This window comes from Eptesicus fuscus, chromosome 3 (assembly GCF_027574615.1).
Source record: "Eptesicus fuscus isolate TK198812 chromosome 3, DD_ASM_mEF_20220401, whole genome shotgun sequence".
Taxonomy (NCBI): Eukaryota; Metazoa; Chordata; class Mammalia; order Chiroptera; family Vespertilionidae; genus Eptesicus; species Eptesicus fuscus.
Window position 1 is genome coordinate 2,158,451 of NC_072475.1, and position 18,735 is coordinate 2,177,185.

General features: G+C 50.3%; 2 protein-coding genes, 1 long non-coding RNA gene and 1 other non-coding gene across 5 annotated transcripts in view; 3 read left to right on the plus strand and 1 right to left on the minus strand.

The window, feature by feature from the left end:
* Positions 1-18,735, plus strand: part of MRPS6 (mitochondrial ribosomal protein S6) — a 55,732-nt gene continuing 36,997 nt past the window's right edge. Inside the window, exon 1 of the mRNA XM_054713513.1 lies at positions 1-80. Within this exon, the coding sequence (XP_054569488.1) occupies positions 36-80 (45 nt within the window). The 5' untranslated portion in view covers positions 1-35. The remainder of the gene's footprint in view (positions 81-18,735) is intronic.
* Positions 19-18,735, plus strand: part of SLC5A3 (solute carrier family 5 member 3) — a 25,453-nt gene continuing 6,736 nt past the window's right edge. The window contains exon 1 of one of the 2 annotated variants that reach the window (XM_054713511.1): positions 19-80. The gene's annotated coding sequence lies outside the window, so the exon portion shown is untranslated. Of the gene's footprint in view, positions 81-7,344; positions 7,542-18,735 lie in introns of those variants that run through there. The other variant, XM_054713512.1, reaches the window with a different exon arrangement.
* Positions 3,326-3,405, minus strand: MIR9314 (microRNA mir-9314). The gene is given in 1 exon segment (NR_129059.2): positions 3,326-3,405. It is a non-coding gene; the product is annotated as a microRNA mir-9314 (primary transcript).
* LOC129148528 (uncharacterized) overlaps positions 12,055-18,735 on the plus strand; it is a 21,180-nt gene continuing 14,499 nt past the window's right edge. Inside the window, exon 1 of the long non-coding RNA XR_008555491.1 lies at positions 12,055-12,129. This is a non-coding gene — a long non-coding RNA (uncharacterized LOC129148528). The remainder of the gene's footprint in view (positions 12,130-18,735) is intronic.

Here is an 18,735-nt window from a genome sequence, read left to right on the forward strand (position 1 = left end):
AGCCGGCGGTCGGAGCTGCGCGCCGTGCGTCGGACATGCCCCGCTACGAGCTGGCCTTGATCCTGAAAGTCATGCAGCGGGTGAGTGACCTTCCCCCGAGAACCCGCCTTCCCGTGCGGGCGCCTCACGGCCGCTGGGCCGCCGCCCCTCGCCCTTCCCGCGGGGCGGGAGGAGGCCGGGGCCGGAGCCGGGGCGCGGGCGGGGGGCGGGCGGCGGGCGTCCGCAGCGAGGGCTCGTGGGCCGGCCGGCTCGGCGAGGCCGCGTGCGCGCGGGAGGCGGGGGTGTGCCCGCGGGCGCGCGGCGCGGGAGGGTGTGCCTCGCTCACGGCCGGCCGGCGGCGGGAGGCGGGAGGCGCGGGGCGGGGGGCAGGGGCTGGGCGGGCCGCGGGGTCCAGTGGAAGGTCCGCGGGAGGACACGCGCGAGCGCCCGGCCCCGCTCCCGTCGTCGATCGCGAAGCCGCCTCGTGCCCGCCGCCACCTCCGCTCCGCCTCCGCCTCCGCCGGCCGGAACCGTCCGCGCTCCGTAAACCGTCTGCAGCGTGTGGTGCAGCCCGGACCACGGCCGCCCGCCGCCCGCCGCCCGCCGCGCTCCCGCTCACCGTCCCGACTTCTCTCCGACTCCAGCCACGGCGGCCCCGGCGCCTTTAGCCCGGCTCAGGCCTCCCGGTCGCGACCTTTGTGCGCCTCCCGGAAGAAACTTGGCCGCTTTTGGCCGAGCGTGAGGTGGGGACCCCAGGTGTGCAGGGCGGACACCTGCAGCCCGTCCCGCGGGCACCGGCGTGGCCGGCCGAAGACGGCCCGCGCGCGGCCCGGAGGCAGCTCTTCGTCCTGGTGCCGGTGCCGGGGCAGGACGCCTCCGGCCGGCGCTGCAGCCCCTCCTTCCGCGAAGTCGGTAACGTGGCGTGGTGTGCGTGTGTGTGTGTGTGTGTGTGTGTGTGTGTGTGTGCGCGCGTGTGTGTGTGTGTGCGTGTGCGTGTGTGTGCGTGTGCTCTTTTCCAGGTCTAATAAAAACACTGCTTACTACGTCTGAACTGTCAGCGCGAGAGACCTGGGCACCCTTTAGCTTCGAATCCTGCTTTGGGTCAGTTTTGAGGAGTAGCTATTAGGAAGTTTGGGGTGAAATTCAGCCTGGACCCTGGTCCCGGCGTTAGCACGGAGCCCGGGAGGCTGCACACCGTCAGGGGGGGGGAAGGACACCTCTGCCTCCTGGTCAGGTGAGGCGAGCCTAGTCAGGGTGCCCTTGTGTCCCCAAGCTCGCTGTCCCAGAATTGGGGAAAAATACGATGGAGGCGATGAGCCCCTGGAGTAGTCCCCCTTTCTGCCCCCCCCCCCCCATACTGCATAGAGAACAGGGGCAATGACAAACAAGCGCCTTGTTGAAAAGGAGGCATTTTTAGCTCCATGGGAATTGTTTGGCCCCCTCGTATTTTGCCTGTGCTGTTTAGGAGACACCATAGGTCCTGGGAAACGCAGCTACTGGAGTTCCTTTTGTTTACCTTGTTTTAGGGAGGAAAGGTCGTCACTGGAGAGTCGGGGTGTAGGCATACGTGTCCGTCAACCTTTGAAATGGGAACTTCAGCCTGTGTCCCCAGCGCAGCCAGTGCGTGGTTAGCGGGGCTTCAGGAGTATTACGGGATGTGTGCTGGTGTGTGTATGCTCTGTCTGTGGAGCCTGCTTGTTTGCCCCAGTTTAGGTAAGCCACCCAGTACAGTTCGTTTAAAATAGTAATCCCGTCCTTTCCTTGGAACCCTCACCGGAGGGCAGGGTGAGAAGCCTTAATGGGGAACAGGGGGGCTCCCCCCGGAGGAGGAGGCCGGTGACTACACACAGGACACTGTAACAGGGCGAGCTTGTGCCCAAGAGGTCTTGGCCTAAATAAAGATTAAACAACAACAAAACTCATTTTTTCTTCACAAAACTTATTTTTAAGTAGGTGGTAAATGTTCGACAAACACAGAGACTTGCTGCTTTTGAACAATTTTGCTTTTCAGTTTAGGAGAATAGAATTCTAAAATAGGATCAATACTTGGAAGGAAAAGGATGGAAGAAGTTAACACTGGTGCATTCAGAGCGGGTGCCGCTGTGAGCGTGCGCACCGGGGAGGCTGGGCAGCTCCGTCTTAGTCGCCAGCACTTGGCGGTCCCGCCTGGGAGGCCTGTGGTGGCTCCTCCATTCGCAGTTGGTATTTTTCATATTTTTAGATTCTGAAATCTTAACAGTATCACCCTTTGAGCTGATGGCGTATTCCCGCCACCCTTCCCCCGACCGTTTCTGTCTGGGCATTGAGGAAACAGCGATGTCAGGCAGCTCAGCAGAACTGGAAGTGGGGTGACTGGAGTGTGTCTCTGGCTCTTTCCTGGGTGCTCTGGGTGCCCCGAGAGCATTCCCGTCTCTTGGGAGTGTACACTCCTCTCCCCACTTTTCATTTCCTTTGACCTGTACCGGACTCCACATGGAGCACGTACTAGAGGCTTCAAGTAAGCTGGTGGCTGTGTGAGGCGCTCGCCACATCTCGTGGACTGGAGACCCCGTGTGTGCAGGCCTGGGAGTCCAGCCTGCAGGCGGAGACAGACAGTCCTTGTGGCTGCAGCGCTGTCGGCCACCCAGAGGCCCGGGCAGCCTTCCCTCGGCCTCTGCTGCTGCCCTTCCTCCCCCTCCGCGCGCTATGGGTGTGGAGACCAGTCCTCCCGAGGAGAGCTGTGTTTGCAGGTGCCGTTGAGCGTAACTTTTATTGTAACGTGTGCGTATAAAAACATCCTTTCCATTCCCCCCAACTTTCAGTTCCGCGTGAAGAGCAAGTAAAAGTGGGGTTAAATTCTGAAATTGCACACAGTAAAGTAATAGATGCTGGGAGAGGCCTTTCGGGGTAGACGAGATCCATTTGAAAGGGGGTTGCTTAGGCCATATTTATGGAGGGGCCTCCAGGAAAAACACCCTTTAAAAGTGTTGCGGTAGCTGTGTCAGAGCGCCACCAGAGCCTTACTGACCGCCGAAGCCTTCACCTGGGGAGGACACCAGAGGACAAGCACAGCCTACGTGCCCAGGGAGCCCCGCCCAGCGCGGCAGGCCCTTCCTAACCACAGAAAGGGGGGCCTGTGAGATGCACGTTCTCTCCGCCCCGTCCTGGGGCGCCTTCCGTAGGCAGAGGGTCACCCACTGGTTGGGCCGCTGAGGTCTGAGGAAAGGACTGACGTCCTTAGCTTCACGTTGACATTAGATTTTAAAGGTTGGGGTTTAATTTCAGTGTGTGGAAGACTGGATTGCCCCGACAGGAATGATAAAGCCCCTACTGTGTGGAGAGCTTAGGAAGAGCTGTGTGAACTAGACAGTTTTCAGTGGGGAGGGCTCAGGAAGGGGGTGTGTGAGGCGCAGACCCGCCCCTGCAGAGCCCTCGTCCCTGCTGCCCAGGTCAGGGCTTTAGTCGTGTCTGTGACCTTGGCCCACAGTTGGCCTTTTTAGGGTGTGAACGCCCTGGGGAAAGACGTCCCCCTGGCCTTGAGCTACTCAGGAATTTTACAGGAAGAATTAACGGCTGGTGCTTTAAGTAACATCCCGCTTAATTGCCAAATGAAGGCATGTGTGTACAGTACAGTAGCTTTCTATCCCCTCAGAATGGGTTTCTCTAGTAGGAAAAAAGCAGCCTCCTACTTTGGAAATTTTAAGTTCTTTTTTCTTTAAAACATTTCACAAGTTATATGTAATACCCCTCACTTTTAATTTTATGGAAAAGCAGGTTATGTTTTGAACTTTAAGATAACTCACTGAAATGGTTCTTGGTAGGCAAAGGGTTTTATGGTACAACCGGAGTTTAACTGACCCTGGGCTTTGTGTTTCACTGACGTGGAGTGAGGTCCGGTTGCTAAAGTGCAGCAGCAGAGCTTTCTGACTGGGGAAGAGCCCTCCTCTTCCCTCAGCTTTCTGAGTGGGAAAGCTGGCACAGGGCTTGTGTTGGCTCTGGACTTGTATCCAGGCGGGGTCCTCTGAAGGTAATGGCTACAAACGTTGGCATTGGAGACGCTTTGGAGGCCTCGGTGCTAATGAACTCAAACGTGGACTGAGCAGCTCAGTGTGCTTGGCTGCTTGGCAACATTTGATGACGAGGAAATGGAGACATTTCTGCTCCCAGGTGGTGGCCGACAAATTCAAATGGCAACACGTTTGTTTTATCGGTCAGAAGGCTGAGCTGGTCTTTTCCCCTCTTACGCGCCCCCCCTCTCTCCCGAATAGCTTAGCTTGTATCTTCACTAATTACCCTTTGTGTTCTGTCTGCTTGGAACTGGACAACTTAAAACACTTACCCAGTAATGAGAGACGGAGCTGGCGGATTAAAGTGTTGTTGGCTTACAGCTCACTGCCCGCAGGTGATTGACGAAGGAGCCTGTTCCTGCCCCTGAGCTCCGGCTCGTGTCCGAGGAGTGGCTTGGGGCGAGGAGGCTTCCTCACCGGACATGGTTTGTATTTCTGAGAATGCCTGTCAGGAGGGACAGTCTGCACTGCGTGTTCTCCTTGTTCATGCCTCACATTCATACTGATGTTCAGAGGTGTTAAATCTAGTATTTACATGCAGATGCTATTGAGTCTTTTCCCCTTTATAGAATCACTTCCAAGAAAACTCAGAGTTTGAAAGAAATGAGGGACAAGTTCTTTTTTTTTTAAATATATTTTTATTGATTTCAGAGAGGAAGGGAGAGGGAGGAGAGAGAGAGAGAGAAGAGAAACATCAATGATGAGAGAGAATCATTGATTGGCTGCCTCCTGCTCGCCCCCTACTGGGGATCGAGCCAGTTCCAGGCATGTGCCCTTGACCGGAATTGAACCTGGGACCTTTCAGTCCACAGGCCGACGCTCTATCCACTGAGCCAAGCCGGCTAGGGCAGAGGGACAAGTTCTAAAGCAGCATTTCCCATCCAGTGCCTGCGCTGTAATTGTACAGGTGACTGTTTGTTCAGGATAAAGAATACCTTTTGGTGGAAGGCAGTATTCTTAAGCACAGGGAATATCATCAGCACATAATTATCTCTTAGGGGACTAAAAATTAAGGAATTAGTAAAAAATTTTTTTGTTTTAATCCTCATCCAGGATATGTTTTATATAGATTTTAGAGAGGGGCTGGGGGAGGAACATTGATGTGAGAAACATCCATGGAGCCCTGACCGGAATTGAACCTGCAGCCTTCGGTGTAAGGGACAACGCTCCAGCCGGCGGAGCCACCTGGCCAGGGCAGGAATTAGTCAAATAGAAGAAAATCACTCACGTTTAATGAATGGCTGGTCAGTTGTTAACTTACCTGAAGGAAAAATACCTCAGGAATTTGGAAAGGGATAATTACTCCAGTTCTCTTATCCTCATTGCTCTAATTTAGAGCAGGAGTTGGCAAACTATGGCTCACACGCCACATCTCACTGGCTACCTGCATTTGTGTGGCCTGTGAGCTGAGAAAGGATTTTACATTTTCAAGTAGTTGCGGGTGGGGGGTGGGAATAAAAAAATATTGTATGACATGAAAATGATGTGAAGTTCAGATGTCAGAGTTCATGAATACAGGTGTCTTGGAACATCACCCTGTTCTTTTGTATTTACTCTCTGGTCCTTTATGGAAATTTGCTGACCCTGATTCAGAGTGTAAGACCCAGTTTCCCAGGCTCAGCATGTCTCTTAGCTTTTGGGTACTGTTTTTGACATTTCTGCCTTCATTCCTTCCTTTTCCTCCTCTGTGTGTACTATGCCTTTGACTTCCATATGGATGGCTTGCCTTTTTTGGTAACAAGCTCAGAATTCGGCGTTTTGTACTTTCACTGTGCTGGTCCGAGCCTCCTGCATGTCCTGTTGGCACTGCAAACAGTGTGGCTCAGATTTAACGAGTTGTCTACCTAAGCTTGTCTCATTTCTGTTCTCGGGTTCTCTGTCTCTGTTCCCTGGAGCTGAACAGTCTTGGTGTCCTGCACCTCAGTCCCACCTCCTCTCCTCTCTGCCCTAGATGACCATTCCTAGTTCTTGCTTGATTCCTGCAGTGTCTTCCTCAGCTGGTCTCTCACCTGCTCAGGAGTTTGTTGTAAATATGCTCCTTGAGTGCAAAGAGATATGTTGTTGAGCTACTTCAAAAGAATCCAATGGAAATGCCTTTGTAACAAGGAGAGAACAGAGCATTGTATGGCGGTGCCTTTCTGATGATGTCATTGCGTTCACGGACTCACTGACTGTCCCTAGTGCTAAGTCACAGCACACCTCTTTCTAAAAAAGAGACATTCAGATACGTTCCGGCATGCAAGGCTGTCTGATAGGACTCCAACCTTTTTTTTTTTTTTAAACTCCCACTCCTTCTAAAGTTCTGCCATCTCTACACCAAGTCAACCAGGCTGCCGCAGATCTGTCACCACCCTTCTCTCTCATTTTCTTGGGTGCTTGTGTCACTGCTTTTCTGGGAATGCCCTCCCTTTCCACGTTACCCGTCATCCATGAGCACCTGCCTCAGGTCATTGTAAGCAGCTGTCGAGCAGAGACCTGCACTGCCGAGTCCACGCTGTGACCTTTCCTTTGGGTTTGCGTGTGTTGTCCGTTTTGTCACCGGAATCGCTTCTTACTCTGGACCACTTAATTGGTGAGTGCTTCTTACCTCCTTCGTTAGGTGACACATTCTTGAGGGTCAAGTCTGTTCACTTCTGTCCTCTGCCCTGCACACCAGGTGGACGCTCACCTGCTGCCTTACAGGGGCCTCCTCTGGCCTCGGTAAGACGATCCTTGGGTCTGGGAGGGCATGCTGACCTCCTGGGCTAGGAAGTTGCTTTCAGGTCAGTGTGCTTGGCTTGCACTGGGTGAGTTGTCTGCTTGCCAGACATTCTGTTGGCTTCTAACACGATTTCCTGGCAGGTAACCTTGTTTTTACAGTAATAATTTAAATATGTCATTTGTTAAAATGAGGGCAAATTACCCTCCCCCGAGTTGGATTCTTTGGAAAGATTTGATAAAGGGGAGTCACTAAATAATGGCTGTAGAATTTAGATGTGGCTGCAAGTAAGTGAAAGTTGGAGAGGAAAAATAAAAAGAGTCCCAGACTCTGTATGTAGACCGCTTCACAAGGACTTCTTACTGAAATGGAAATGGCCGTGATGCGTTCTAGAAGTGGTTAGACAAGCAGAAGGAAGGTTACTCTGCAAGGAACTTCATCATCGCTCCTGTTCGCCACGTGCTTTGGCTCATAGTAAGATGGGCAAATGAATGTACATTTATGTGTTGAACTTAAGTAAAATGCTTAAGGTATGTATGTACAGTTTTTTTATTTTGCACTTCAGCTTTAATCTTTTTTCCTGTTACTTTGGATATGATTGTTTTGGATATGAAAGCTGCTCCAGTGAGTGCTCCGAACTTCGCTGTCTAAATGAACGGAGGAACTCGAGGTCCCGTGGGAGATGCTGGGTGTGTCATGGTGGGAGTGAACAGAGGACTGGCCATCCTAGAACGAGCTTCCGAGGAGGATCACAGCCTGCTTTTGGATCCTGGCACCTGCCTCCGAGGATGCCACCTGTTGGTAACATGACATCGGAGGTAGTAGGTGTTCAGTATGTTGTTCAAGTTAGCTTTGGGCTCTCAGGCAGGTTTTTGAACTTTATTGCTTAGTTTTCCATTCACACTTGATTGATGATGAGACTCCTGAAGATAAATTTCTTTTATGTAAGTTGTTTTACCAGAATCTGAGACTGGGTCAAACCGGAATAGAGTACTTCCTCTACATATTTGAATTAGGGGCGTACGCCATTCTGTGTAAGAGCTTGCATGCTAAGGAAGCAAGGGCAAGCTTTGCATATTTGATAGAGAGTGTGAGGGATCCTATGAACTCGACCAACTTGGAACAGCGTCTTTGTCAGACAGACAGGAGGCGTTTACTCAGCAGCCACTGGCCTTTGTCAGGCACTGAGCGCTGGGCCTCCTCTTCGGGGCTTTTGTTCATCTCCTGTCCTTTATTTTTTTAAAATATATTTTTATTGATTTCAGAGAGGGAGAGATAGAAACATCAATGATGAGAGAGAATCATGGATTGGCTGCCTCCTGCACGCCCCCTACTGGGGATGGAGCCCACAACCTGGTCATTTGCCCTTGACCAGAATCAAACCAGGGACCCTTCAGTCCACAGGCTGATGCTCTATCCACTGAGCCACACCAGTTAGGGCACCTGTCCTGCTTTATATAACCAGTACTTATAAGACTTAAATGTGTTTTTTAGGTGAGAAGGTTGGGGAAAGTGAAGGATAGAGAAAACCTAAAGAACTGAGTTCTGCACTTTAGATAGCCTAAGTGCTAAGGTGATCAGAGGCAGGTGTGGGAGAAAACCAGTATTTTAAACAGTTTTTGGTAAATGTTTGATTGCCAGTTGTCCACCTACTAACACTGTAAGGATGACCGCTTTTCAGTAGCATCAACAGATGGAGCAGTGATAGAACCTGGCTGATTGCTGTTGCTACGTGGTATTTTCAGTTAATATTTTACTTTTCATTTTTGATACAGTATTATAAAACTACATTTTTCCTTTTAATTGGTGATTTTTAAGAGATTTGTTTCATTCCTATTGATTCAGATTTTATTTTTATAAAGGAATTAAAACAGTATTTTACATTATAACACATGTTGCTGGAATGTATATATTTCATTAACGTATTTAATTGATTTTTAAAGTAATTATCTTATAAGCCAGGAGTACCTGTGATCCAACAAGTCTCAAATCAGACCTTTTCCAAGAGAATATGCATTTTTGATACATCACTGTCATTCTTTTAAATCCAGTTTTATTTCCGATGTAACTTGTGACTTTTTTTTGCACCTGATTATTTTAACGCTGTAGCTGTGTAATGGGGTATTGGGTGGCAGAGGGTACTGGGCACCGTGTGAAGCAGGCTGAGCAGTGTGTGTGTGTGTGTGTGTGTGTGTGTGTGTGTGTGTGTGTGTAAAAGATGAAGACACAAGAGTGTGGCCAAGAAGAATAGTAATGCTTTAACTTCTAAACCATTTCATTCTTTTTGGGAGCTGGCAAGGTGCAGTGTGAATGTGTTCATGAATTAATAAAAGCTGTTCACAAAGCTGCCTGAGGAATAGATTGTGTTAATTCTTTTTAACTATTGTGTTTTAAACTGGGTAAGTATGGATGATTGTCATCGGCCTGAGGTCACTTTGTCCTGGTTTGCGGGGTTTAATTGCAGGTGGGAATGGCGGGTGGGCCAGTGGCGGGGGAGACGGTGTGTGGGCGCTGGTGCTTACACTCCGTCTGTCACTTCCATGGGCATGTGGTCCTGGTGTTGCCGGTCCTCCTTTTCTATCCTGTTCCTGACCAGAACTCCAGATTTTACAGGAAATTGATTTTTAAGATGTTGGCAACTAATTAAAGACATTTAAGCACCATGGACCAAGTGAAATGTATTTGTTTAGACAGAGCTAAGTTCTGATTCAGATAGCAGGTTTTCGTTCTTTAAAGACGCCCTTCGTTGTCTTTGACCTCTGGCAGGTGACTTGGTGTCAGCTGTCGGACTGCCACTTTTCTCTGGATGATTCTGGGAATTCAAAGACGGTTTGTCTAGAAAGTGGCATTTCATTTTGCTGGGGTGTATCTCTGAAGTTCACATTAGAGTATATGACCCATGGCCTTGGAAAAGGATTACCGTGGAAAAAAGTTAGGTGCTCTTCTACACAGGCTATAGAACAAAGGGATGACAAAATGCTTTTATTTTTTTAAAATTTTATTGATTTCAGAGAGGGGGGGAGAGAGAGAAACATCAATGATGAGACAGAATCATTGATCGGCTGCCTCCTGCATGCCCCCTCCTGGGGATGGAGTCTGCAACCCCCAGCATGTGCCCTGACTGGAATAGAATCCAGGGCCTTTCAGTCGGCAGGCTGATGCTCTATCCACTGAGCCACACGAGCCAGGGCCCGTGCTCTTGTTTTTGACTGAGCTTCACGTTTTCACAGAATGGAAGTCAAAGCATCACCTTGACTGACTTTCCCATTTTGTCTTTTTCACTTTCCCACTCACTCCAGATGTGTAACAGCAGATCACAGATAAACACGCAGGTCCACTTGTTCATCCACCTTCAAGTCCCGGGAGAATTAGTCACCTAGTCCCCTACCATTTTTCTCAGGTTACAGGTCTCTAGTTCCTACCCAGTTTGGGAAAACTTCGTAGAGGTTGGTGTGGATGAGAACTTAAAAATGAAATTGCAAGAGAAAGCGTGGCCCAACAACAAAATCTTGACCTGGAACCTTCAAAGCTCATAAACTGGCATTTGTCTGTTTCTACCCCAGAATGAATCCCTGATTTCGTCTTTGTTTGGAGTTAAGTTTTTAAAGCACTCTCCTCTACCCCTCCTCTGGCTATTAAAACACTTTAAATTTGTCAGGTGAGGAATACCAAGCACAGCGGTAACAGCCCGGTGAGGGGGGAGGGGGGCCCGGCGCGGAACCAGACATCTGCCTGCTTTCAGCTTGTGTTCAGATGCCCTATGTGCAAATTATGAATATAAAAGATCTGTACTGGTTTAGGTTCATGTTTAAAGGTGAGTTTCTGTTGAGTGAAAAGCTAAATTTGGGGATAGGATTTTTGCCAGGAAAATGGTACAGGAAAGATGTACTTAAGTGTCCCTGTTAAAAAATTACTTGAACCCATTAAGGAAATATATGACCCAGTAGTAGACTGTTTTGTTTTTCTTTTGCTCGCGCACTATTTACCTTCCGTCTTGTGAGCATTTACATGTGAAAGCAGTGTGAAGTATGCTGTCTTGATAACCTTTGATACCAAGTTTCCATCAGGCACAGTCTTTAGTCTCAGACACTGGTGGCGCTGTTGGTCTCAGGAATGTGTTCTCACCTGTGAACTGACAGCCAGGAGCTTTTGTAAATTCAGGTTAAGAAGATTTGCACGAAGGAAAGAAATTCCTCTTAATACCATTTTCTTTATTAAATACTAGAGGCCCGTTGCACAAAATTTGTGCATGTGGGGGGGTCCTTCAGCCCGGCCTGCACCCTCTACAATCCAGGACCCCTCGGGGGATGTCTGACTGCTGGTTTAGGCCCGATCCCTGCAGGACCACTGGCTCCTAACTGCTCACCTGCCTGCCTGTTTGATCGCCTCTAACTACTCTGCCTGCCTGCCTGCCTGCCTGATCGCCCCTAACCTCTCGGCCTGCCTGCCTGATTGCCCCTAACTGCTCTCCCTTGCCGGCCTGATTGCCCCTAACTGCTCTCCCCTGCTGGCCTGATTGCTTCTAACTGCTCTCCCCAGCTGACCTGATCACCTGTAACTGCTCTCCCCTGCCAGCCTGATTGCCCCTAACTGCTCTCCCCTGCCGGCCTGATTGCCCCTAACTGCTCTCCCCTGCTGGCCTGATTGCCCCTAACTGCTCTCCCCTGCCGGCCTGATTGCCCCTAACTGCTCTCCCCTGCCGGCCTGATCGCCCCTAACCATCTCTGCCTCAGCCCCCGCCACTGTGGCTTTGTCTGGAAGACATCCAGTCTAATTAGCATATTACCCTTTTATTAGTATAGATTTTATCTGATTAGGATGGAATCATTGGAAACTGTAATTTCAAGGTCTTCTACCTTTGACATCCAATGAAAGCAGTTCTGATCCTTGGGAAAATTATAAAGTTTAAAAATATTGCAACCAAAAGTATTTGCCTGAGGAAATATCCCAATTCTAGGATCTTTTATTATGACTTGGCCTCCTTGGGGAATTAGAGTTGCTCCACCAGGAAAACTCTTGTGTTTACATTTTCTGGCCTCAGTCACATGGAAAAGTCAAAATCGGTATCTGGTTTAGGAATGGTTTTTCTAGGAACGTGAAATTGGAACCCAGTAGGGTGAGAACAGATGACATGAAGGTGAACCACAGATTGGCCTGGTGGGATGTTCTCCCGCTGGAACCTTCTGGTCTAAACCTGGTTCTCAGGGGCTGTGTTCTGCCGCTGGAACAGGGTTAGGGAGCGTGGTCTCCCTTTTATAAAAGAAAGAACAACAGGAGGTCACCGCAGCCCGGAGCGCTCAGCCAGGATTCTCACGGCCGTCTCACCCGGAAGCAGTGCTCTGGTCGCAGCCTGTGCAGCTCAGCTCCCTTGGAAGGAGAGGATTCACAGGACCTGAGTGCCTCCAGGTGCCGCACTAGCATGTGGTAGGGAACATGGGGGTAACCAGACAGTTCCAGCCTGGGGGCAGGTTACATCTAGGAAGGGAGAAAAACCAGCAAATGCTATGAAGAGAAAGGGGCAGAAAGGGGCAGATTTCATTGTCAGTGGGCTGCTCGGGCAAGGCAGAGACTTGGTGGGGAGGGCGCAGGGTGCTGTTCACTGGGGCTGAGCGGAACCAGCGCGGGCCTGGCATCGGAGCTGTGCCCACCATGCAGTTCAGCAGGCTCGGCTCTGTGCCTTCTGCCGGCCTTTCTGGAGGAGCCCACAGTGCGGGGGGTCGGTGCCGGGTCCCCTCGGCGTTTTGTTTGGGTAAGCCTCACCTGAGGATATTTTCCCCATGGCTTTTCAGAGAGTGGGAGGGAGGGAGAAGGGAGGGATGTGGGGGGAGAGACGTCGATGTGAGAGAGAGACATCCGCTGGTTGCCTCCTGCACACCCTAACCTGGGGCGGGGAGCAACCCTGAGACCCAGGTAAGTGCCCTTGACGGGGAATTGATCCCGAGACCCTTCACCCAGTGTGAACAGTTAATCAGCATTTACCAATCTTTCTTCACCTCCACTCTCCCCGCCCCATTTTCTGCTGGATTATTTTAAATATTTTTAACTTAACCTATTATTTATTTTGAGTGTCCAGTCTCTTCTAGCACAGAAAGGGTGCAGTGAAAACGATCCATGTGCCAGGCCCTGGGGTGGCCTGGAGCAGTCAGTTCCTCCAGGTCTGCGAGGGCACCCAGCGGGCGGAGGCAGCCACACTGAGGGAGCCTTGCGGGGGGCGGGTGAGGGAGGTTAGCTCACCTGTCAGGCTCTGTCCCTGGGTCACAACGGCACCACTCTCCTCGTCGTCCTCCTTAACTTTGCTTTTTAAATGTAAACCTTTGGAAGGCTTGTAAGAATGGTTCAGTGAATACCTGTAAGCTCTCTGCCTGGGTCACTATTTGTTAGAATTGTCCATATTTTAGCTGTACCATTTAGAAAGTGTAGGCATCTTGACATGCCTTTCTTAGGAATAAGGGCTTTCTTAACCCAAACAACCATTGCACAGAAATTGGACATTGATTCAGTGTTATTTTTAAATGTCCAGTGTGCGGTCAAGTTGATCGTTATTTCAGTGATGCCCTGGAGCTTAAAAGCCAGTTTCCAGTGAAGGCTCGTGCGCCTGGTTTAGCCTCCTTGGTCTAGAACAGTTCCCAGGCCTTTGTCACTCATGACAGGGGCACTCAGGAGTACACCCCCCACCCCCGGCTGCAGAGCCCCTGAGTGTGGATGGGGCTGGCTGCTCTCTCATCGGTGAAACACTGGCAGGAGTATTGCATAGGGTGTCGGCTCGTCCACTGTTGATGTTGGGCAGGCATTTCACTTAGGTTTTACCCAGCCGACTGTTCCATTGTAAATGCACTTTGTTCCTTTTGTAATTGTTTATGGAGTGATAAATTTGAGATGGAAGTTTGTTTCCTCCAACAGTCTTCCACTGGTTTTAGCATCTGTTGAGGATTCTGAAGCAGTTATTGATGCATTACTGTAAAGCAAAAGCAGATACAAAATTTCATCTGTAAATATTTCGTATGTGTCTGAAAGATAAGGCCTTTCAAAAAAGACAGCCATAGTGCCTTTATGCAACCCTTCCCGTCTAGTCCCGTGGTCGGCAAACTGCGGCTCGCGAGCCACATGCGGCTCTTTGGCCCCTTGAGTGTAGCTCTTCCACAAAATACCACGGCCTGGGCGAGTCTGTTTTGAAGAAGTGGCGTTAGAAGAAGTTTAAGTTTTAAAAAATTTGGCTCTCAAAAGGAATTTCAGTCGTTGTGCTGTTGATATTTGGCTCTGTGACTAATGAGTTTGCCGACCACTGGGCTAGTCCATGTTCAGATTGCCTGGTGTCTCCATTGTTTCTCATGGGTTAGTAGAATCTGAACCCAAACAAGGTCCAGACCAATGGCTGCTTAAGTGCTTTACCCTCACCGTCATGGCCAGGTGTCGCCGTCTCGGTCGATGACGGACTGTGTGCACGACCGTGGTTCACCAGACAGCCCAGGTGTCCGTGGCAGTGCCAGCCAGGAGCGTCTCTGTGCAGAGACACAGTGCCTTTCTCAGAAGCTGTCCTGCCTTGAACGGTGCATGACTGGAATGATGCCCCCTCCCTCCCTCATTTTCTGAATTTGGTTAATCGTTTGCGGGTGATGTATTGTTCTGGGTATTTTCTATAATAGTAGGTAGAGAAATTTGATTAGATTCAGGTTGCTTTGTTTTGCAAGAGTCCATACGTGTTCCTGGTGAAGCCTCCCCTTAGGGGCACGGATGTCTGCCGTTAGGAGAGAAGATTCGTTCTTGGTGGTGCGGGTACCTCCCCCATCTTCTGAAGGCCCGCCAGCCGCTCACGGAGGGCTCAGCACCTGTTGTAATCACTGCTGGGCCAGCATTTGTTAGGGTGCAGAGGCTGGTTTTCTGTGGCATCATCCCTTCCTTCTGTATTGACTGGCCAGTTTTCTAACGTGTCTATTTCTACTTTTTAATGTGTATCTTTCTGGAATGTTCCTCATCTTTACTTCACAGAGGATGTTTCTGGATTCCCTTAGTGATCCTGTATATGTCCTCCATGTTATCATCTGTAAGTTGGTAATAATGACCATGCCTACCTCTTGGGTTTTTGGGAGGCTGAGATGAGCTGATACATGTAGAGTCAAGATGGGGCCTGGCACTAATGTCGGTAAATAATGGTTATTAAAGGAACCTGCTGTCTCGTGGGGAACGTTAACGCTGCAGGCAGAGTGGAGAGGTGGAGCAGGGAGAAGTCTTCCCAGGCCCACGCCAGCAGAACGCTCGGACTTGTCTGGAGTGAGCTGAGAGGAAGTGCCTTGCCCGCCGCGACCTGTCCTGACCGTGGAAATGACCGTGGGACAGAACGCACTGCGCGAGGAAGCCTGCGCTGTCCCCGCACTGAGGTGGGCGTGCCGCTCGCAGTGGTGACATGGGAGCACGTTCTGAAGCGGAGTTAGTACCACGGAGGGCAGTGGGCCCGCGGGACGGTGGTCGGGATGGGTGATGGCGTCAGGCCAGGCTTTTACTGCATCTCGGCCCAGGAGATGCTCATCTGAACAAGGGCGTTGACCTGCCTCGTAGTCTCCACGCCCCTAGCAGGGCTGACGCTCGGTGGGGAGGAGGTGCCCTGTCCTGGGCCTGCAGCCGGCCACCTCTTACTGTTACTGAGAAGCCCACTGTGAGGGCTGTGGAGGGTTGGAAGGTGAACACTGTCCGCCAGGTGCTTCGTCGTTAGTATTTGGTTCACTTGCTGAACAAGATCTGCGCACCGGCGTGTGCGGGAGCGTCTGACGCAGACCACGGGTGAACAGCGCAGACGAGGACCTGGCCTCGGGGAGGTGACATTCTGGTGTGAGGAGACGAACGAGCGAGTTTCATAGTGTGTCAGGTGGTGCTGAGGGCCATAAAGCAGGATGAGGAGGAAGGGGGATGGCTGGGGAAGTTACTTTTGAGCAGAGGCTTCAACGAGAGGAGCAAGCCTGGGAAACCGGCGTGGACTTTGCATAGAAACCAACGGCCCTGAGGTGTGTTCGGTACTGTGCACGGTGACGGAGAGGTGCCAGCTCGCCGTGGCAATGAGTGCCCGTAGTGGGCCAGGGCCAAGCCCTCGGGTGCAGGTGAAGAGGCTGGGCAGTTAGAACTGGCTGAGGTGGGCTGGTGATTGGACCAGGGTGCTAGCAGTTGAGCTGGTGAGTGGTCTGGTCCTGGATATACTTGGGGGTAAAGTCAACAGGCTAAGTGAGGACTGACTGTGTGTGGGTGAGCTGTTCAAGGACGACTTTGGCTTGAGCAGCAGTGAGGATGGAGTTGCCGTTTTCTGAGAGGAGGACAGATAGAGCGGGTTAAGGGGTGGGGGCCACATTATTTATCCTCCCAAGCGAAAGGATGGGTGGTCGCAGATACTTCATTCAGTAAGAACAGCGGTCCGTAGACTTCACAGGCGGCCTCAGATCTGTGGGCCACATCCTCCAGTTCTTGTGACCTAGTGTCTCAGGGACGTGGGAGTGAGCAGGGAGGGAGGCCCGGCGGGGGTGGACTCACAGCTCATGGTAACAGCCAGGTGGCAGGAGACTTGGAGACTTGTTTTTTCCCCACAGAATGAAGGGCAAAGTCTTGGGCTTTTGGCTAGTGAGGACCTGGAGACGCCGGTCTTCGGGCGGACTCATCAGGGTTCTCCGGTCTTCGGATTGCCTTACCTGGGAAGCCCGGACTTGGGACTTCTTTTTACTTGGAGTCTCTTCATTTTCTGCGTACACACATCCGTTCACACGTGACCGTACACAGACGCCCTCGTTGCATTTCGCCCTGTGTGCTGTTTGCAGTCTGTTTTGCTAACTGTGTCCTTTTATTGAAGGTTGGGTTGTGGTGACGGAGGGCAGCAGCTGTTTAGACAGAGGCAGTGCCACTGCTGTCGTGAACTGACGCCTGCTCCTGGTTCAGGCTGTGTGGCTTCATTGGTTCAGTCTTCTCATCTGTAAAGTAGTCACTTACCCCTGATGTCACGAGGGCTAAGGTGATGCACACAGCACTAGGCCCAGTGCCTGCACGGTGGCAGCTTAGGGCAGGAAGTCTCAGGTTTTAATTTTTCCTGTCCATTATTTATAACATCTTTGGTAACCGGTTTTTTATGAGTGAATAGTGCTGGTCCTCTTGAATTCTTCCCAGTAAGAGTTAACATAGCTGTTTAGTCGTTGGGATCATGTGATATGCTAGCAGTGTGCTGTTGCTCTGATATTTCATCTCTCAAAAAAATAGGTTATTGGAGTTTGCTCCACATTCGTGATCCAGTATCATCCGCATAAAAGGAGCTTCAAAGTTGGCCCCATATTTAGCCATATGGCCTTCTTTCGCTGAGACTCCTTTAAAAAACGACAAGCCAAACACTAGAAGCCAGACTTCTCGTCAGTAGAAGCAGGCTAAAGTGGACGTATCTTGGAGAATGTGTCTACGTGTATGAACTAATAAATCTGGTGGTATATGAACTTTGTAGGTGAATAAGTTTTATTTGAAGAAATGGTTTTCTTGGGATGTGGTATGTGGGGCCTAGAAATCCTTAGGATACAGTTCCTGGACTTCCTGAAGGGTTTCTTAGATTTCTTGGGTATTCTTCAAAACCGGAAGAGCTGAGGTGGGAGGCACAATAGAAATGTGTTGTCAAAGAGATGTTAGGGCAGACTCTTCCAGCGTTTTAGGGACTTACATCATGCCGTTTCATGTTGTCCTCTGCTGCACTTGTGATGGAAAATGGGCGGGAATGACATCAGGTGCGTTAGGGGCACTCATTGCTTTTGTGTCGCTCATGACCCACTGCCATGTCAATGTTAGAGTGAGCCGAGGGCGAGGACGGTCTCGCTGAGCACGTACGTACGTGCTCGTCCCAAGCACCATTCATCGGCTCCACCAGCCGAGTTTGCGTTGCTGGGCCTCAAAGTGAAACAGAGTCTGTAAGTAGAATTCTATACCAGCTTAATTTTTTTGGTGTTTTACTTGAATAAGTTGATTTAAATGGGAACTAATAGTTGATGAGTGGTTGGGAGCCTCTTAAATACTTGTGAGAGAACTGTATATGTAATACATTATTTATCTAGTTCTTTTTATCTATAATGAGGATCCTCATATGCCTGGCGTGCATTGACAGTTCAATTTGAAAGAAGCCGATGATCATCACTAATAGTTTTTACAAGTTGAAGATAAAGTGACGTTAATTGAGTACTTGCCTGTTGTCCTGGGCAGTATTATGCGCTATCGACATGTTGATGATTCCTCATTAGACCATCAGGAGCGAGGTACTGGTTGTATTTTACAGGGGAGACCGTTGAGGCTCATAAAGTCAGTAAATGATAGAGCGTGGACCCCAGCCCTTCCGCCCCCCTGCTCTCTCACGCAGGCTGGCTGCTCATGGAAGTTTTCAGAGGCGCTCACAGCCCTCCAGTGAGTCGCTGGTGTAGTGGGTACTTGTCCGTGGATCACAAGATGAACAGGACTTTCAAGCCTGTTTCCACAGCGCTGGGCTGGACCCGCTCACTGTCTCTCGGGTGTGTGGTTTTTAAAGTCACCTCCAAACTAAAAGTGTTGTGTTGTCACCTTTAGGGTCACTGGACGCTAGCCTTAGCCCAGCCCCTGTGCCTCAGTGAATTTATTATGACTCGGAGCCCTGATGGCTTTTGCTCTGTTTGGTTTTAAGACAGTGGCTTTCTTTGTAGAGGGTGGACATACGTCCTGGATGTTACAGACTGTCCTAGAATAGTACCCTAGTTTGGAAGATAAACTAAATGGTTGACCTAGATATTAGAAGAAATGCTGGATTTGGTCGTTATTTCTAATTTAAGTTGAAAGAGTTCAATAGCTGACTTAAATGTCTTACCTGTTTTCCTAGTTCAGACAGCAAATATGTGTGTTTCTTTGGGTTCCTCTGTGGGAAGGAGGGCTTTGGGGGTGGGGGGAGACTGCTGGTTCAGAACAGCCCTGTGCTCAAGATTTGGCTCAGTCTGTTCTGTCCGTGGCCGCTAGGGGACCATTTCTTTATACTTTCTACAAATA